General features: G+C 39.1%; 1 protein-coding gene across 2 annotated transcripts in view; it reads left to right on the forward strand.

Moving 5' to 3' along the window:
* Window positions 1-19,443, forward strand: part of PDGFD (platelet derived growth factor D) — a 293,702-nt gene that overhangs the window by 232,484 nt on the left and 41,775 nt on the right. For both annotated transcript variants that reach the window (XM_006150078.3, XM_006150079.3), the window contains exon 4: window positions 18,342-18,404. In XM_006150078.3, the coding sequence (XP_006150140.1) occupies window positions 18,342-18,404 (63 nt within the window). The remainder of the gene's footprint in view (window positions 1-18,341; window positions 18,405-19,443) is intronic.

Below are 19,443 nucleotides of genomic sequence, written 5' to 3' on the forward strand. Positions count from 1 at the left end.
TCCCATTTTACAAATCAAGAATCTCGAGCATTGAGAGTTTACCTTGCCTGAGGTCACACGGTGTTCCAAGTAGAATTCAATTCTGAGTGTTCTATCTCCAAAGCCACTTTTAAAATAACTTTAACACTCTGATAATCAAATCTCTTCTACCAATCAAAAAATGTAGCCAATGCTGTGTTTGTAAAGTGAAGTAGTAAAGGAGGTGCTCATCTTTCCTGCTCTTCATTTAGAGGCATGGGCTTGATTTATTTTGTTTGTACTTAGAGATCTTCTCCTGAAAGCCATCCAAGACCATTTGTATTCAAGCATCTTTATGATCCCTGCTGAGTTTAGAGATAGCTTTTAGTAATCCCACCAAATCAATTCCTGCTTCCCCAGCCTCTGGGGTCATCCTAAAGTACTTAAAGGGATTCTCTTCTATTGAATTCTCTGATCAGGCAAACATTCTATCTTTTCTTTGAGGAAGAAAGGTAATTTTGATCCTGCTGAGGGATAAGATAGGACTAAATTGTATTTGAGTGGAAAATGCTATTATCATTTTAGGGGTTTGATTACCAAAATAAGGAATGACTCCTAATTCCGAGATTACCTTAGAAAATTATAGACATTTCAAAGAGCTTTTTCAAACCAACAGCACTGAATTTCTTACCTTCAATTTTTTCCGCTACTCTCATCTTTCCGAATAGCTCTCTTTTATATACTGTTTTCGAAGAACTTCTTTATGTTACATAAATTCACTGACTTGGACATGGTAAAAAGTTATTTTTCTTTTCTTTTTCTTTTTTTTTTTTTTTTTTTTTTTTTTTACATATGCCTTAAAAGGGAAGCATGTGAACAAGGGAGGGAGAGAAGTGAGCATATTACAAATCAGCTCCTGGGCCAGAATGTGCTACAGTGATGACACTCTGTAAGGCTGTAAGGCTGGCCTATGTGTTCCAGGTTTCAGATCTGGAGACTTCTCAGGATAGAGCAAAGATTTGTATGCCTATGATCTGGGGTTGGCTAAGTTGTGAGTTGATTGCAGCATGAACACGTTAAGGGTGCCTGTCTTCCTCTCTCTCTCTCACTCATGGAAGAAAGGAAAAAAGGAGCATTAAAAAAAAAAAAGGCCCCTATAAGTTAGTGTAATGCAGCACACTTTGCCAAAAGACTAGGAGTCTGGGCACCAGATCTTCCAGTGATGCTGACACTAACTCCTTTGAAGATTTGGTTTCCTTTGTGTGGACAAAGGATGGGCAGGATAACAGCTCCTGACTTTCATGTAATTTGCACTTCTCTTTCTCCAGTATCTTGAACCATGTAGTCAGTAACAGTGGAAAAAGTAATTGTCGAAAAATAATTAAATATTATTTTAAAAAATTGCAAGTCTGATATTTAGGCCCATGTGGTTTTCCCTACTCTTCCTTTTAGCCTCATTGCCTTACTGGTACTTTGGGCACATGACACATAGATCCAAGATGGTGCCACTCTCTGTCTTTGTACATGTTCTCCTCTCCACCTCCCTATTCCCTACAAGAGCCTTGCTTATCAGTCAAAGATCTACTTCCAGACTACTTTTTTGCAAGACCTGTCCCCAGCCCTCTTAAATGGATGAAAATCACTATTTTCTCTACATATCTTCAGGACTTTGCTTATGGCTCTAATAGAACACTTATCTCTATAGCCCTTAGGCACTTATTCATGCCACAGCTATTTATTAATACCAACTGGTAGCAGCCAGTGTGGCTTATAAGGCTTTATGTGAATCATTTTATTTGGTCCTCATGACAATTCAATGATTATTCCTTTTTTTTTTTTTAAGATTTTATACTGTAAGGCATATGTACTCACTGGAGAGAGTAATGCAGAGAAGGAAAGGGATAAATCATCCTCCAGTGGGGATGGCCACACCACAATCCCTTCTCCTCCATTCTCCTCTTGGGATTTTGGGCATGCATGCTCACATGCCTAGTATGATTTTCAAGCTGCCACCCAGGACTTGCACTTCAGTTTAACACGTGGAAGTTTAGTGCTCCAGCCACTACACCACCTGCTGGTCCCTGTTTATTCAATCTTTTGTTGAACCTGCATTTATTGAATTCATGTTGGTTAACAGGCCCTTTTGTAGGTGCTATGGATAAAGCACTGAGAAGGTTAGAAGATAATCCACCCTCACTGGACATAGATTCCAATGGAGAGACACACTGTGGAACAAATACAGAAATAAATGAAGCGGTGCTATAGACTGAATCTTTGTATTCTTTCCAAATTCTTATATTGAAACTCTAACCCTAAGTGTGATACTATCCATAGATTTGGCCTTGGGGAGGTAATTATGATATCAGGATGGACACCCTTGATGGGATTAGTGTTCCCCTAAAAAGAGACATGAGAGAAATTATCTCTCTCTCCATCATGTGAGGACACAACAAGATGTCTGTCTAGGGGCTAGACAGCGGTGCAGCAGGAAAACGTCACACTCTGAAAGGCAGTGCCACATGACGAGGTTCCCAGTTCAAGTTCAGAGACCTCCCTGACTACACAGAGTACACTGGCGTGCCTGTGATCCAGGGTTGACTGAAGGCTGGGGTGGGCAGCAGTGTCACGATCCTGTTGAGGTTTTCTCTCTTCCTCCCTCTCTCACCCTCTTTCTTGTTCTCTCTTGTTCTGAGAAGAAATAATTATGCAAAACTTAAAAAAAAAAAAAAAAAAAAAAAAGGAGAAGGAGACAGCCATCTCCAAACCAGGAAGAAGGCCTTCATAGAACCCAACCATAGTGGCACCCTCGTCTAGGGCTTCCCAGTCTATAGAACTGTGAGAGTAAAGTTCTGTTCCTTATAAGCCATGCAGTCTAGGGTAATTTGTTCTAGCAGCTCAAACTAAATAATGTAGATAATGGTAAACCATTAGGAAAATGAAAGTTGCTGATGCAGAAGTTGCTGACAAGAGTGGGGCATTAGAATTAATTGAGATGATACATTCATTAAGGGCAGTTTTTCATCCAATACAGCTATGCATTACCCAGTACTTTGCTCAGTGAGTTACAGACTTCGGTCTTCCAAAAATCTTAGTCAGGGCCAGCAGGTGGCTTGGTGGTTCAAATGGCTAGAACCCACATGGTCTGCTGTGCAGTTCAAGTCCTGGACCCAACAGCTTGAAAAATATCCTGGACACAACTGTCTGGGTGCCCAGAATCCTGAGAGGAGCATGGAAAAGGGACTGCTGTGTGGCCATCCCCCAGGGATGCTTTCTCACTTTCCCTTTCTCTCCTTTTCTCTTTCTCTCTCCAGCCAGAACATACACCCTATAGCAACATTTTTTAAGGTCAAATCATGAATCAATCTTAGAACTTATGATCTATGAGGTCTCTCCCAGCTCCCAAACCATGCTGCTGAGAATGAAAAATTAGGTAAAAGGTGTTAAGTGTGAGACATGAGATCTGCCAAAAGAAATTTATATCCAAGGAATATCTCAGCTAATCCTTGGGCCAGGGCAACTACACAGTCAGCTCTGAATTTTTATGGCCCAGAGGAAAAGCAATACGTTACTTAATCCTGGGAACCAGCAGCTAGTGTAATGGCTATGTCACTGGACTCCCATGTAGTCGACCGCAGTTCACGTCCCGGACCTGCTGGCTTAAAACTCACACCGGGCACATGTGCGTGCATGCCCAAGATCCCGAGAGGAGAATGGAGGAGAAGGGAATGCGGCATGACCATCCCCCCTGAGGGGTGATTTCTCGCTTTCTGTCTCTCTGTCTCTGTCTGTCTGGCGAGCGCACATGCCCTATAGCGAAAACCTCTCCAAAAAAATAAATAATAATAGTTTACTTGATCCCTTGGGTACTTTCACTCCACCTTTGGAATGTGTTGTGCTTTCTTTCTTTTTTTTTTTCAGCAAAAATTACCTTTGTAATTATATTTGGCCTAGATCAATACAGCAATGAATTTATATTCTCTAAGTCCACAGCATTTGATGGTGTAAAAAATATAGCATGAAGCAAAGGAGAGCCAATTTAGGATTCAAATTCCACTCTGCATGGGACCAGCAGATGGTATAATGGTTACGTCTCTAGACTTCCATGTAGTTGACTACAGTTCAAGTCCTAGATTCAGCAACTTAAAACTCATGCCGGGTGCATGTGCATATGTGCCCAAAATCACAAGAAGAGAATGGAGAAGGGATTGTGGTGTAGCCAGATTTTGATATGACCATTGTTCTGGGGGTGGTGGTGGTGGTGGTGGTGATTTCTCCCTTTCTGTCTCTTTCTATATCTCTGGCAAGTACATGCATTCTATAACAAAAATCTCTCTCTCAAAAAAAAATTCTGCTGTGCAAAGCCTAGTTTTTCCTTTCATAAACAGCTGATGAATATTGCTAATGTAATGATGAAAGTAAAGGATGCTACTGTTAACTGATGATAACCAAAAGCAAAAAGGAATTTTAAAAGCCCTTTAGTATGAACTAATAAGATTCAAATTACAGAGTCTCATTTAAACACCACTTATCCTATTCAGAAATGATCCTCCCAGCCAGTAGGAGAAAGCTGAGTTGTTTACTCAGGAGTAGTGATGAAGTTACATGGATTGAGTCAGGCGTTTGTTCCCAGGAGATCTCCACTGACATTAACCATGGAGTTTGGCAATGGCACTGAATTTTCCTCTGTACAAAATTTTACTGGCCCTTATCAGAATGAAACCCAGGACCTGTGTGTTTTGATCCAGCTCCAACAAGCTCAGCTAATGGGATCAGACAGCAAGACTGCTTTTGAGATCCGAAACTTGCAAACTGCTTTGATTCATCACTAGTAGAGTAGGGAATGGAAACGGAACTGCAAGGTCAAGAATGTACTAATCTCACTTTTTGTCAGTGGAATGGTTTGCAAGAGCCTGAGCGCCACACTTGTGCTTCAGACTTGGTAGTAACTGTCTCTAGTTTAACCACATAAATGAGTCTGGAAATCCCCTCAGAACTGGGTCAGGGTGAGAAAAAGGAACTTTGAATTAACTGTTATTTAATTTACATAATTCTACAATAATAGCATGGCTAGTAAATATCAGTAGAGCCCATAGTACCAGGTGATAATTATGGTGGACAGAAGTTCCGATGGGTACATCCTAGTTGAGCTTAAGGATAAAGATGAGTGTGTAAAGGGAAAATCTTCACAAACCATACAGAGTCACCTCCCTAGGCAATATTCATGTTTTCAAAGAGAACACACAACTCTTTGAATGTTTTAAGGTTAACTTGTTCCAGACTCTTATAATATTTTCCCTTTTCCTTTATAAAATACACCCACTGAGTAACATTTCATGAGTGCTTTTCTTCCTGGTACTCTACAAAGCTGTGTTGACTGTGGCTTTATCTCTTGGACTTCAAAAGGTATTTTCTTCCTACGGTCACATCTTGAGACTTTTAGTTAGCAATGGAATAATTTGAGTTTATACAGGTAATGATTTTAGCTAAGGGAGTTTGGTGGCATGGCCTTAATCTTCACAATGTTTATAATTCCCTTTTCCTCTGATATTAGCTTTAATAAAGTAACTAGCTTTTGGCCAGAATGAGAACAATCTATTTATAGAATGCCCATCAAGTACAGAGAAATTCAGCAGCCCTTGGGAGTGGGAATTTCAGCAGAGTCAGGAAATAGTTTGTTGTATCTTGAACATGAAACAGTATCTCCTCTCTCAGTCACAATAATGAACACAAAACAAGTAACCCAAGTGCTCACGCTGTACTAGACAGGGTACTAAGTACAAGGAAATGAAAATAATAATTCAGGTTAAAATTTCTTTTCATTGCAACTGATATTTTTTTCTAAGGTAGCAGAATAATTTTCTCAGCCATCCATTTTACCTTGGTTGTGTAGTCTTTTAGATTAGCTGAGCAGTATCAAAAGTACAATCTTTAATAAATTTTAGGCTACTGGTGAAGTGAACCAAATGTCCTCTTTGAAATACACGTAAGGAATTTATGAAAATCTGTAGTTAGCCCAAATCAAGGGCAGTTGTTTATCTGATAAACAGTATACTTTACAAATGAAAAGAGGAATAGTTCAGCAAAGGTGAAAGCACAGAGAGTCAGCTACAGGTTCAGGGATGTGGGAGCCTCTTAATAACTGGACTCCCCTCCACAGGGAAAAGTTATGTAAGCATAGTGTTTCTCTATTTCCTCATCTCTCTCTCTTTCATGAAAGAGAGAGACGAGCACCCTCGATAGAGTCTCAATCTGCGACCCTACCTGCAGGTCACCCAGCTAACTAGGAGGATCACAGTCACTTATGCACACGTTCTCAGTATGTGCAGGTCAATAAGGAAACCAAACCCTGATATTCCATATGGCTTCCAGCCCTGCAGAGTCACTCACAAATACTATGCCCTGTGATGGGACTGTTTCTCATCTCTTAAGGCTACTGTAGAAATTATGAGTGAGACAATGTTCAAAAATGGTTTCATTTTTGCCCTCAGAACATAGTCTGTGTTCCACCAATGACATGTATTATTGCAAAATAATTGATCACAGAGATTTCCTAATACTAAAAAACTATTCACAAAATTTATATCAGCACCTAGCTTTTCAGAGACACGTTGTAGAGAAACCTCTGACAGTATTTTTCTATATGTAAATGTCTACTGATGACTTAGTCTGTACCAAACATGATCAAAGCTAATAGCAAAGTGTAGCTTACAATTTCCAGTTCTCTATATAGCCTCTTGCTAAGACATGGTGCATGCATATGCATGCCTAAAATCTGAAGAGGAGAGTGAAGGAGAAGGGATTGTGGCATGGCTATCCCCCACAGGAGGGTGATTTCTCAGTGTCTCTGTCTTTCTCAGTCTCTCTTTTGAACACATTATCCCTATGGCAAATACCTAAATCAGACAAACAAACAAACCAAAACAAAAAACCTCCTTGTTTGACAATCCTAGGCTTTAATTAATTTCCCACAATCCAACTTTTCCCTCTAGGGTTATATATTTTTTTCTATATTTTTTAAAAGTTTTTTGCTATACCGTTCATGTGCTTGCCAGAGAGAGAGAAACCGTGAGATGAAAGGTGAGAAGTAACCATCCAGGGGAGATGGCCACATCAAAGTCCCTTCTTTTCATTCTCTTCCTGGGATTTTAGGCATGCACACACAAGGTCCTATGTGATTTTCAAGCTACCAGGTCCAGGACACGAATTGCAATTGACCATGTGGGAGTCCAGCACCTTAACCACCATGATACCTGTTGGTCCTAAGAACAACTTCTAAGACTATGTTTAGTCTGAAGAAATCAGAACTAGCAAGTATAAAAAGTTCTTTGTCTCATAAGAAGAAAAATGAACTTTTGCATGAGTTCACTAGAGTCAGAGAGACAGAAAGGGAGAAATTACTCCCCAGAGGGAATGGGCATGCAGCAATCCCTTTTCCTCCATTCTCTTCTTGGGATGGTGGACACACATGCACCCATGCCTGGCGTGGGAGTCCAGCGGTGTAACCATTATGCCATCTGCTGATCCCAAAAAATGAAATTTTAAGAAAATACTTAACATTAGCATCAAGATTATGTGAATGATTATTGATGAATTCTAGAAATTCTAAATTAAGACATTTTAGTGTCAATAATGATAATTGAAAAAGTTGTAAAATTAACTCTTAAATTAGTGAGATCTTGGGGACCAGCAGTTAGCATAATGGCTATGTCGCTGGACTCCCACATAGTCGACTGCAGTTTGTGTCCCGGACCCGGTGGCTTAAAACTCACGCCGGGCGTTTGTGCATGCATGCCCAAGATCCCGAGAGGAGAACGGAGGAGAAGAGATTGCGGCATGGCCATCTCCCCCCTGGGGGGGGGGGGATTTCTCGCTTTCTAAGTCTCTCTGTCTCTCTCTGTCTGTGTGGCTAGCACACGTGCCCTATAGCGAAAACCTCTCAAAAAAAAAAAAATGAGATCTTCAACTATGCCTTATCTGGGAAGGATGTTTATTATTAAGCATATTTTGAAACTAAAGACATTTTTTTTTCAATAACAGAAGGCTGATGTCTATGACTTTTTATAACTCTAAGAATCACACCTTATTAAATTTCACAGGCAACTTCTCTACCTTTGAAAGATACTCTTTGACACTGGTTAATTATTGATTCTTGGACCCTTGATGTCCTTGTGTTAATTATTCTTGTCAGTAAAATCTGGCCTCCTGCCAAGGTCTTTCTCGTGTTTTGTGTAGAATAACTGGTTTGATGATGAGTCTTCAGCAAATACTTGTAAAGATATGCTTGGATCACAAGGTTTGATTGATCCTCGTGTCTTTAAACCCTGCTTCATCCTATTCCTATAAACATTAGGACATTGGTGTATTTTATTTCTACATACATTGTTTGGACTGCATGCCAAAAATGAATGTACCAAAGTATCAAAAGCCTTTGTTCTAAAGGATTTTTCCTTATACAGTGTCCCCAAGGCACCGGCCTCCAAGTTATTTGAATTTCCCTTGGTGAGCCATGAGCAGAGTGAAGTGTCATGAATGAACAAAGAATTTATTGAAGGGATAGATGTTGATGGTGTATTTGTTCATTATTGTTTTATGATTCCTGACAAATCCCTCTGTGTTTCTCTCAAATTTCAAAAGGGGCACCTCTGAGCACTAGTTCAATTAAGAAGCATAGATACAATTAGAGGAGAGATTTCTTTAATTTCTGCCTCCAAAGAATGAATATAAAATGACAAACAAAAGGAAATGTTTCAAAATGAGGGAAAATACTCTTGACAGATGTCTTTTAAAACTTTTCTAAAGTAAGTCATCCTTGGAAAGTTAAAGATTGTTTTGGTTGAAAGCTTTTGAAAAACTCTCAAGTAACTACGTATGTTTTGTTTTAAACGATGGTAGACTACATCCCTCTAGTAATGAATAGTTTATGGCTCATCTCCTCCATGCAGCATAATCATCTAGGATAGAAATGAATAGCCGTCCTCTGTGAGATCCAGGAACAGGTGGTACAACTAATCATCCCAAATGTTTGGAATATCAGCATGGCAACAGCTGTCTCCAAAAACTCAAAAGACAAAAGTCTCAGTTCTACTGTCAAGGAACAGGAGAGGGATTCCTTTATACATCCAACATAGGCACTCAAAGAATGTGTACAGGCCTGCATTGGTGAAAAAACACGTAGGTTATTTGATTTTTAGCAACAGCTCTTTCTGGGATGGGCCCAACATGACCAATGAAAAGGAAGAGTTACCTTCAGACATCCTTTCTGAAAATAGGACCTTCTAAGTCTTTAATACAAGGATTGTTATTGAAAACATTCATTACCTGTAGTGTTTCATATACCCAGCCATATTTGCTTTCAGCCCATGGGGAAATTTCAGCCCAACAAATGTCTAGCTGACCTTGGTCCGTTAGCTTATTGCATGTTTTTATCATTGTTTTGAAGACATTAGAAGTTTGTACTACTTCAGCTATGTTTCAGGTGGAGCCGAATGTGGTCATTCTAGAATCCTTTATGTTCCAGTCATTGGACAATTCTCTGTTTAGTAATTGGTGAGAAGCATTATTGTAAGAAGCTTTTATTTTCCACCAGAAATACATGAGTGAAACCATTCAATAAATGATATGATAATATAACAGATATGACTCTAAGGGTAAATGATCACATAGACCCCAATCCATTTTTATTATTAAAAGTGGATGTTTATTATGAAAATTTTAGAACATCTAAATAAATGAAAAGAAGGAAATTAAAACTATCTATGACTCCATGCTAGCCAATATCAATATTTTTTATGAATATATTTTAGTCCTGCTTTAATCAAACACATGTGCTTTTTTCTAGGAAAAAAAATTGTATAATATGGAATATACTCTTTTATAACTTTTTGGCTTTTAAGAATTTATTTATTTATTTATTTAGGTTTGCTATAGGAGGTATGCACTTTCTAGAAAGATAGAGAGAGAGAGAAAGTGAGAAATCACCCCTCAGGGGGGATGGCCTCATCATAATCACCTCTCCATTCTCCCCTCAGGATTTAGGGTACACAGGCCCTATGTGTTTTTCAAATTGCAGGTCAGACACTTGAACTATTAATACACAGTTGGCCACGTGGGATCTAGCCTCCCTTCATGCCATTGGCTGGCCTATAGTTTATTTTACAATAGTTTAAGGCTGCTGTTTACCTGTTATGTCTGTTGCATGTGTATTTACTAGTTTGCCATTTTGCTTTTAATTTTGTTTCTGGTATTATTTTGAAATTTGAGATTTGATATCTTTTGAATTTAGACAACATTTTAGATATGTAAGGTGTATCAGATTTTGTTTTCTGACTTTAGCACTCATTCTTTGAAATATCTCTTCCACACACCACTTATATAAATGTTTATCTGTATTTTTTTGTAGCACTTTTATTTTTACATACCTCTCCCCTTTTTAGTCTATGGCACTTTTCTCATACAAACCAAACTATGCATACCAAGCTATTACAAAAAACATCTCAAAATCGTATCTATGTTTTAATAGTAAAACATAATGTGGGAGCAAATTTTATTTCAAAATATTAACTAATTAATTTCACTGCCAAAATATAATTATGAATATTTTAATGTGAGAACATAAGCTGAGAATAAATTATTATTTTAATCTAAATAAATGAAAAGAAGGAAATTAAAACTATCTATGACTCCATGCTAGCCAATATCAATATTTTTTATGAATATATTTTAGTCCTGCTTTAATCAAACACATGTGCTTTTTTCTAGGAAAAAAAATTGTATAATATGGAATATACTCTTTTATAACTTTTTGGCTTTTAAGAATTTATTTATTTATTTATTTAGGTTTGCTATAGGAGGTATGCACTTTCTAGAAAGATAGAGAGAGAGAGAAAGTGAGAAATCACCCCTCAGGGGGGATGGCCTCATCATAATCACCTCTCCATTCTCCCCTCAGGATTTAGGGTACACAGGCCCTATGTGTTTTTCAAATTGCAGGTCAGACACTTGAACTATTAATACACAGTTGGCCACGTGGGATCTAGCCTCCCTTCATGCCATTGGCTGGCCTATAGTTTATTTTACAATAGTTTAAGGCTGCTGTTTACCTGTTATGTCTGTTGCATGTGTATTTACTAGTTTGCCATTTTGCTTTTAATTTTGTTTCTGGTATTATTTTGAAATTTGAGATTTGATATCTTTTGAATTTAGACAACATTTTAGATATGTAAGGTGTATCAGATTTTGTTTTCTGACTTTAGCACTCATTCTTTGAAATATCTCTTCCACACACCACTTATATAAATGTTTATCTGTATTTTTTTGTAGCACTTTTATTTTTACATACCTCTCCACTTTTTAGTCTATGGCACTTTTCTCATACAAACCAAACTATGCATACCAAGCTATTACAAAAAACATCTCAAAATCGTATCTATGTTTTAATAGTAAAACATAATGTGGGAGCAAATTTTATTTCAAAATATTAACTAATTAATTTCACTGCCAAAATATAATTATGAATATTTTAATGTGAGAACATAAGCTGAGAATAAATTATTATTTTAATGATATGAACAAATGCTTATTAGATTAAAACAATGCAGATTAAGATCCCTGTAATCATATTGGGTCATTCATAGAAAAATGCATCATGACTTTTCTGACAACCCAACAGAATGATTGTTAACATTTTTTGGTGACTTGGAAGAAGCCTATGCACAAAGCACAAAAACTCACTGAGTTCTAGTCCTGGCTAGAGTAGAGTGACCATTCCTGGGACTGTCTAAGCTTAAGTTTGTTCATCCCTTAAGCAAGGTCATCAGGCCCCTTAGATGGCCCCTTAAATGACCCCTTAGATGACCTCAGTAAGGTATGGTAAGGTGCACACAGCACCAAAGTGCTAAGATTCCCCTGTGGTTCAGAAGCAGGTACAGGAGGTTAGGAAATCGAATATTCAAAGTGCACCTACCCCTTGGAACTACCAAACAGTTACCTCTCCATGGAAGGAGGCATGGCTTTTAAAGCACTTACAGGAGTTTGTGATAAAAAACAGAAATGTGTTCTTTGTAAGCTGGACTGTTTTCATACATTTTAAGTGGTTATCCACTATTCCATTCTAGCATTTCTTAAAGTAATGGTAAGGGCACTGCTCTCCTAATGAGAGCATGGGAAAGGGAGTGTGTCTTCCATTAGCCTGGGGCTTGAACAAGCTAGAAGTCTCTTCGGGATGATCTTTTAAAATGTATAATACGGCTCAGCCCTATGACCTCTGTTGGTCAAGGTAGCTGGCTCTCATATGGCTGACTTTAGTTAGAATCCCAGCTCTGGTGGCTTGAAAGACATGCAGACCTGTGTGCCTTTGTGCCCAAAATTCTGACAGGATGAAAAAATAGAGAAGGGATGGTGGCATGACCAGGCCCACTGGGGAGTGCTTCTGTCTGTCTCCCTCTCTCATACATGTGCTCCCTGGCAATTATTTAAAAAGTGTATATACATAGGGGGATGGCAGAGGGCATGGTGGCTAAAGCAACCCAGACCTGGTAGCTTGCTTTCTCATTTTCCCTTTCTCTCTGATCAAATTTTTAAAAATAGCAAGAATAAATTAAATTTAATAAATAATTCTTCTTTTAAAAGTGTGTGTGTATGTGTGTGTGTGTGTGTATGTACATATATTTATATATGTGTATATATATATACTTTTAACAGTATAACATAGACACCAACCAATCAGAATGAAGTCCAGCTATAAACTATTGGCTTGCCTAGTTGAGAGGACTTTAGAAAGTTTGTGGAAAAAATGAAATTGAAGTATGAATTTATTTAGAAAGTTTGTGGGAAAAATGAAATTAAAGTATGAATTTATTTTGGTGGGAAAAAAACATGAAGTCCAGGCTAGCCCATGTGGTTAAGGTGGCTAGATCCCACATGGCAGACCTCATGGCTCAAGTCCAGGCCCCTTTAGCTTGAGAAACATGCTAAGTGGAGGTCAGCAGATGGCATAGTGGTTATGTCACTGTACTTCTCCATGGCCTACTGCAGTTTGAGTCCCAGACCTAGGAACTTGAAAATTATGCTAGGCACATATGCATGCATGCCCGAGACCCCTGGAGGAAAATGAAGAAGGAGGTATTGTGGCTTGGCTGTTCTCCCTCAGAAGTGATTTCTCACTATCTCTGTCTCTCTCTGATGAGCACCCTATGGCAAAAACTTCTAAAAAAAAAAAGATAAAAGAAAGAAAAGAGACTTGCTGGACGTATGTGTGTGTATACCTAAAATCTCTAAAGGAAGGAGAAATGGATGAAAATGGATTGCAGCATTACCATACCCGACAGGGGTGCTGCCTCACTTTCCCTCTCTGTCTCTCTCTCTGGTGAGTACATGCACCCTCTTGCAAATTTTTTAAAAATAAGAAACTTTTTATCTCCAGGCATAGTTTTTCATAATGCACATTTTTCATGAACTTTTGAAGACATCCCTCATACTGGTGGCTAGTAGCTGAGTCTTACCATCCCTAAGTGTGTACTAGGAGCCAGAAAAATTGGCCTGTAGACCAGAAACTCAGTTAAGACATACTCAACTGCAGTCCTCGAAGACATGTGCCCAACCGCAGGTTCGGATCTCTGGCTGGTGGACCTAAAGCAAGCTTAGTATGCCCATGCCCATGCATATGCCCAAGATTTGATGAGCTGGAGGGCTGGAGAAAGGGTTGCAGACTTTGTCAAAGGTGCTCTCTGTCTCTCGGTCTCTCTCATGTATATACTCTATCATGAATAAAATAAACTTTAAAACAAAACAAAACAAAACAAAAAAGCTCAGCTAGCAATTTGGGATAAATTAGAGAATGACTAAACAAGGTTCCTGCCATTCTAGAACAAAATTCTAGATGGAGAAAGTGATAATCAACAGCTAAACAACCATGAAGTCATTTCAGATGACCATAAATGCTTTAAAGGAAATTAAGCAGGATAAGTAAGCAGAGTGACCAAGGTGAGAGTAGAGAAGACTTAAAGATGTTCTTTTAAGATTTAACGCTTGATGGGACCAGCAATCAGCATAATGGCTATGTCGCTGGACTCCCACATACTCCACCACATTTCGAGTCCCAGATACTGTGGCTTAAAACTCATGCTAGGGGGAACCAGTAGTTAGCGTAATGGCTATGTTGCTGGACTCCCACGTAGTCGACCGCGGTTCGTGTCTCGGACCCGGTGGCTTAAAACTCACACGGGGTGCGTGTGCGTGCGTGCCCAAGATCCCGAGAAGAGAATGGAGGAGAAGGGATTGCGGCGTGACCATCCCCCCTGGGGGGTGATTTCTCGCTTTCTGTCTCTATGTCTCTCTCTGTCTGGCGAGCGCACGCGCCCTACAGTGAAAATCTCTCCAAAAAAAAAAAAAAACTCATGCTGGGCACGTGTGCATGCATCCCCAAGATCCCAGGAGGAGAATGTGGGAGAAGGGATTGCAGCATGGTCATCCCCTCCTGGGGAATGATTTCTTGCTTTCTGTCTCTCTGTCTCTCTCTGTTTTTCTGGCAAGCGCACGTGTCCTATAGCAAAAATCTGTCCAAAAAAAAAGAGAAAGATTTGACACTTGAGTTGAGAACTAGATGAGGAGGAGTCAGCCATCAGAACGTTTGGGGAATGCGTGTCTGAGCAGAGGGAACCACACAGGTTAAGCCTAAGTGGTGTGTTGTTCGAATGCCTATAGGATGAGCAATGTAGCAGTAGTGGGATTAGTGGGAAGTGTAAGACGGCAAGCCCTAGGGCCAGCAGAGGTCAAAGTTCATAAAGCCAGATCCTAAGCATGACAGAAGTATTGGGAGGTTGTAGCAGTTTAGAAGTTAGATTTACTGTTAATTAAGACCGTTCTGGATACCATGTGGAATGCAGGGTAGGGCAGAAGGTTAATAGGCATTTAAGAGACTTGCTGGTATCTTGGATTTAGGAGTTTATGGTAGAAGAGATGCAAAATAATTATATTGGAGGCTACATTTATAAGGTAAAAATTCAGGACCAGCAGATGGCATAATGGTTATGCCGTTGGACTTCCATAATGGTAGTCGACTGCAGTTTTAGTCCTGGACCTGGCAGCTTGAAATTCATGCTGGGCGTGTGTGCATGCCTGCCCAAAATCCCAAGAGGAGATTGGATGAGAACATACTGTGGCATAGTCATCACCCTGGGAACTGATTTCTCACTTTCTGTCTCTCTGTCTCTCCAGCAAACACACAGAGAGACAGATTTTTGTCCTATAGCAAAAATATCTCTTAACAAAAAAAAAAAAGTAAAAATCCCATATTCCTCCCTATGCCCAGAGTCCCCTTTGAAATGAAAATCTTAGAAGCTCAGCATTTTATTTTTATAAGGGATATACCTCCCTTTCATAAGCTCATTTTTAATATGACATTTATAAACTATGGCAAACTTTTGAAGTAACATAAATGAAAAGTTGGCTTCTTTTAAAATGTCTAATATTTATGTTACTAAGAGAAGATAAACTTACATTTTTATCTGGGCCTTAGTGGAATCCTTTATCGTTTGTTCCTGTTAAAGTTTCTGACTGGAATCCCATAACCCAAACAATGAAGAAGCTAAGAGTTTTTATGTAACACTTGTCTAGGTGCTTGAGCGTGAAAGGCCCTCTGTACTTTAAAAGCTAATAAAATATTTTTACCATGTGTCTCTGCAACAAAACAAGTAGAAGTCACAGCATTTAGTCAGTATAGATAGCAAATCTAAATGGAATACTTCAAAGGTGGCCTTGTCGAGCCTTCTACCAGTGCTTTGGTTTATGCCTTTCTTGCCTTCGTTTTGACGCCTTTTTCGATACCGTTCCATTTTTTTTTTCCCCAGGCATAGATGTAACACTGCAAAAGACCAGCACACAGATTTTACTTAGGAATGGGCTTTGTCAGACCGTGGTTACATGACACAGAGCATATGTAACCATCTTTCCATCGGGCACTCTGAGATCTGGTTTCCTTCTGATTAAAACAGAGATTAGCCTAAGTAATCCCAATACTATTCCATTCCAAGATTTTAAAACTGTCCCTCTACTGATTTTCACACATAGTCAACATAATCCATTACGCACTTTAATTGTTATTTTTGTGTTGATAACTTACTAATCTGCAACTCAAGTTCACATCTCTCTCATGCGGTACCGTCTCACCTAGCAAACATCCTCCCGAAGATCTCTACCTCTACATTGTGTAGGTCTCTCAAATGCACTATATCCTAGAGGACTGACAGATTTCCCCAGTACCTTGCTTCATTTTCTCTGTATTCTCCTCATGTTATCCAAGCCTCTCTGAGTCTTCTGCCTCTGCTTTCTTTGCAAGTGACCATGTACGTGTCTTCTAAGACTCCACTCAAGAATCACCTTCTTAGAGACAGAAGGTTCATGCCCTGGTTAAATGCCCTGCTCTGAAAGGCAGGCCCACATGGGAAGGTTACTGGTTTGTGTCTAGAGATGTCCCTGAGAGCCTCAGGTACACATGTGCCCATGATCTAGTCTGGTTGAAGCTGGAGGTGGATCATGGTATCAAGATCTTGTCGAGTGCTTTCTCTCTCTCTCTCTTGCACCCACAGAATTAAGAAAAAATCACCTATTATATGACTCCTTTCCAAGCCCATTCCTCTGCAGATACAGCTGTTCACTGCCTTCCATGATGCACCAATTAGACAGGTGTCAGAGTACCTGCAAGAATTTACTGTACCTATTTATCTATGTGTCTGCATTTTGAACTCCTTGAGAACAAAGATAGTTTCCCATTTCTTTGTGATTCTATCCTCAGCATAGTATGTGATTAACAATACTGAATGAATTAGCAGAAATGAAGACCCTATAATCTGTGGCATGTTCCTATCGTAATCGTACCTGGTTTATGTCTTCTCACCAATAGTCTCAGGACATGGAGAAGACACTGGCTCCTTTGCTTGTGGCTAGGTCTCACTTGCTCACCTGCTGATGATGACTCATAAATGCTAACTTTCATTTGCACATAGCTGTGTACTGTAAGAATTCAGTGTCCTCTTCATGTATATGAGGGGGCTTCAGAAAGTTCATGGAAAGTAGAATCCAACTACGACTTTATTTCCATGCAAAAAAAATTTATTTCAGATTTATGTATAGTTTTTTGTTACATGCATTTTCCATGAATAAGATCTTCTGCATTATTTTGTAGAGTTCCAAAAGCATATTTTCAGTTTCTTTCCTATCTTTTCCTAAGGTTGAGATTAGAATTATGAAGTCTAATCCATTTTTAATGCATGTTCACAGTCGACTCAGTTCTTCCTTGGTAAACAACTGAAATTTGCTTTAACATAGACATTTATATATAAACCAGTCTCATCATAAGCAATTAACAAATGCACTTCCAGCTCCTCAAAATGTTAATGAAATTTAGACCTGATATTTAGCTCTCTTTCAGTAAGTAGATTTTGGTAAATAAGTTGTCAGACTTGAGTAGCTGAATGTTTCTCAGCATCATCTCAAAATATATTCCTTTGATTTCCTGGTCAAGCTGGAATAAATTAACCAAGGTGATTTATTGTACCAGGGTCAGAATCCTGTGCCGTATATTAATAAAATGCTAAAATCAGCTTTCTTTCCCATTTTTTTTAAACTTAATGGTGTTGGAGTGATGAAGCTGAGAGTCCCATACAGTGGGAGACAAGTTAGCCTTTTAAGTGAAGTTCCTTTCTGGAAGGTCCATTGCTTTCAGGCTTGTCTGAGATAACTGTCTTTCTCAGGTCTGGGAAGAGTTTCTTTCCTCAGCTCTCTAGTACTCGGCCACTCTCACAGTCATTTCCTTCCTGTTGCCGTTCTTCCTGACACTTGTTGATCGAGTCAGAAACAGCCCTTAGAAAATTAGTTCATCTTTGAGAAGATCACTGATTCTATGGACTCACCCTGAAGACAGGACAAAACAGGGTACAGGACCTAATTTAAACCAAACGAGTATCAATTATGATAATAATTATTATTCTGTATTAAGCACTTTATTAAGTGCCAGTTGTGATTACATAATTGATGCATTCAGTTCTCCAAATAGCCCTATAATTTAAGCTTTCCATTCCAGCTTGTTACAGATGAGGAAGGGAAAGATCAGAGAGGAGAAGGAGATTGCCTGAGGTCACACAGCCAGTATATGGTTGATTTAAAATTTGGACTCCTATCTGCACATTTTCTGTTTCCATGTCTTGAGTGAGAAGAGTCCTTGAACGAGATGCTTAAGACAAATGGTGACCTGTTTAGTGGGAATGTAACCCTATTCCAGTCATCACTTAGTTGGAATAAAATTCAGAAGGCTGAGATGTTGAAATTGTGTACGTAATAAGTGGAGCAGAGGTTTGACTGACTCACAAGGAGGTTTCTTTCCCTTTTAGGAAGATTTCCAACCCGCAGCAGCCTCAGAGACCAACTGGGAATCAGTCACAAGTTCTATCTCAGTAAGTAATTTGTTTCTCCGTTGCCAGCAAAGGAAATTGACGGAACAACTAAGGTCAACCCCAGAAGGACTCCAGCTGCATTAAAGAGCTGTGGCTTGACCAAAAGCCAGATCACAAGCAGGATGTGTTCTAGTTCATTCAGGTTAGAGCAGGTTAGGTCAGACACCTTTTTCCATTCTTTCAGAATGGCTTCCAGGAATTGCCAGCATACCATTGTAGGAAACTGGGATAGACAATAACTTCAATATTTGTCAATTTCAAGGCAAAACATTCCACCAAAAGGACTATCCGGATACAACAAAGCTGTTAAGCCAGTCCATGGCCCAAACTCAAAAGGGGAATTTCAAAATAGCATTTTGCATATTCCAGGGGAAGCTGATAGTCTTTGCATTTTCAAAGGTATTTTCAGACATGAAAAATCCCATTGTTTACAGTAAGATAACTTAAGAGCAAATTAGGCATGTATTCTATTTAACTTGGCTATAAAACTCAAGTCACCCTGCAGCTGTAAAATAGTTTGCACCCCAATGTTTTCTCCAAATTTAGTCACCTCTCAGTATTCTGTCTCCTTATCTACTTTGCCTAGAAAGAGCAGACCTTGTTTCTACCAGTCCTACATGTGGGCTTATGCAGCAATAAAACACAAGATAATAAATGCAGTGGTTCATAAAAAGGTCAAGAGCATGGAGGAAGCTTGTGCATGATTCCAACGTGGGCCCCTGTGGCTGAGTCAAGTTGATTTTTTTTTTTCCTGAAAGGTATATGCTGTCTTTTGCTTTCTGGGAGATTTTTTTCTTTTTCATTCCCTAACATAGCAGATTTTCTTACCTGTGGATTCTGTGGCTATGTAGTTCATCTAGTGTTATGACTATTAGATTTGAACATCATTTGATCAAGAGATCAGTGAAGTCTCTGATGGTGATACCAAGAGCTTTTTGTTTGCTATTGGCAGTCCAAAATGTGTGGTCTGAACTAGCTTGGTGTAGGTAGTCATGGCCAGTTGGGTGGTAATCAAACCAAGGCAAATAACACTGAAGAG

Source organism: Tupaia chinensis, unplaced genomic scaffold (assembly GCF_000334495.1).
Source record: "Tupaia chinensis unplaced genomic scaffold, TupChi_1.0 Scaffold000276_1, whole genome shotgun sequence".
In the NCBI taxonomy this organism is placed as follows: domain Eukaryota; kingdom Metazoa; phylum Chordata; class Mammalia; order Scandentia; family Tupaiidae; genus Tupaia; species Tupaia belangeri.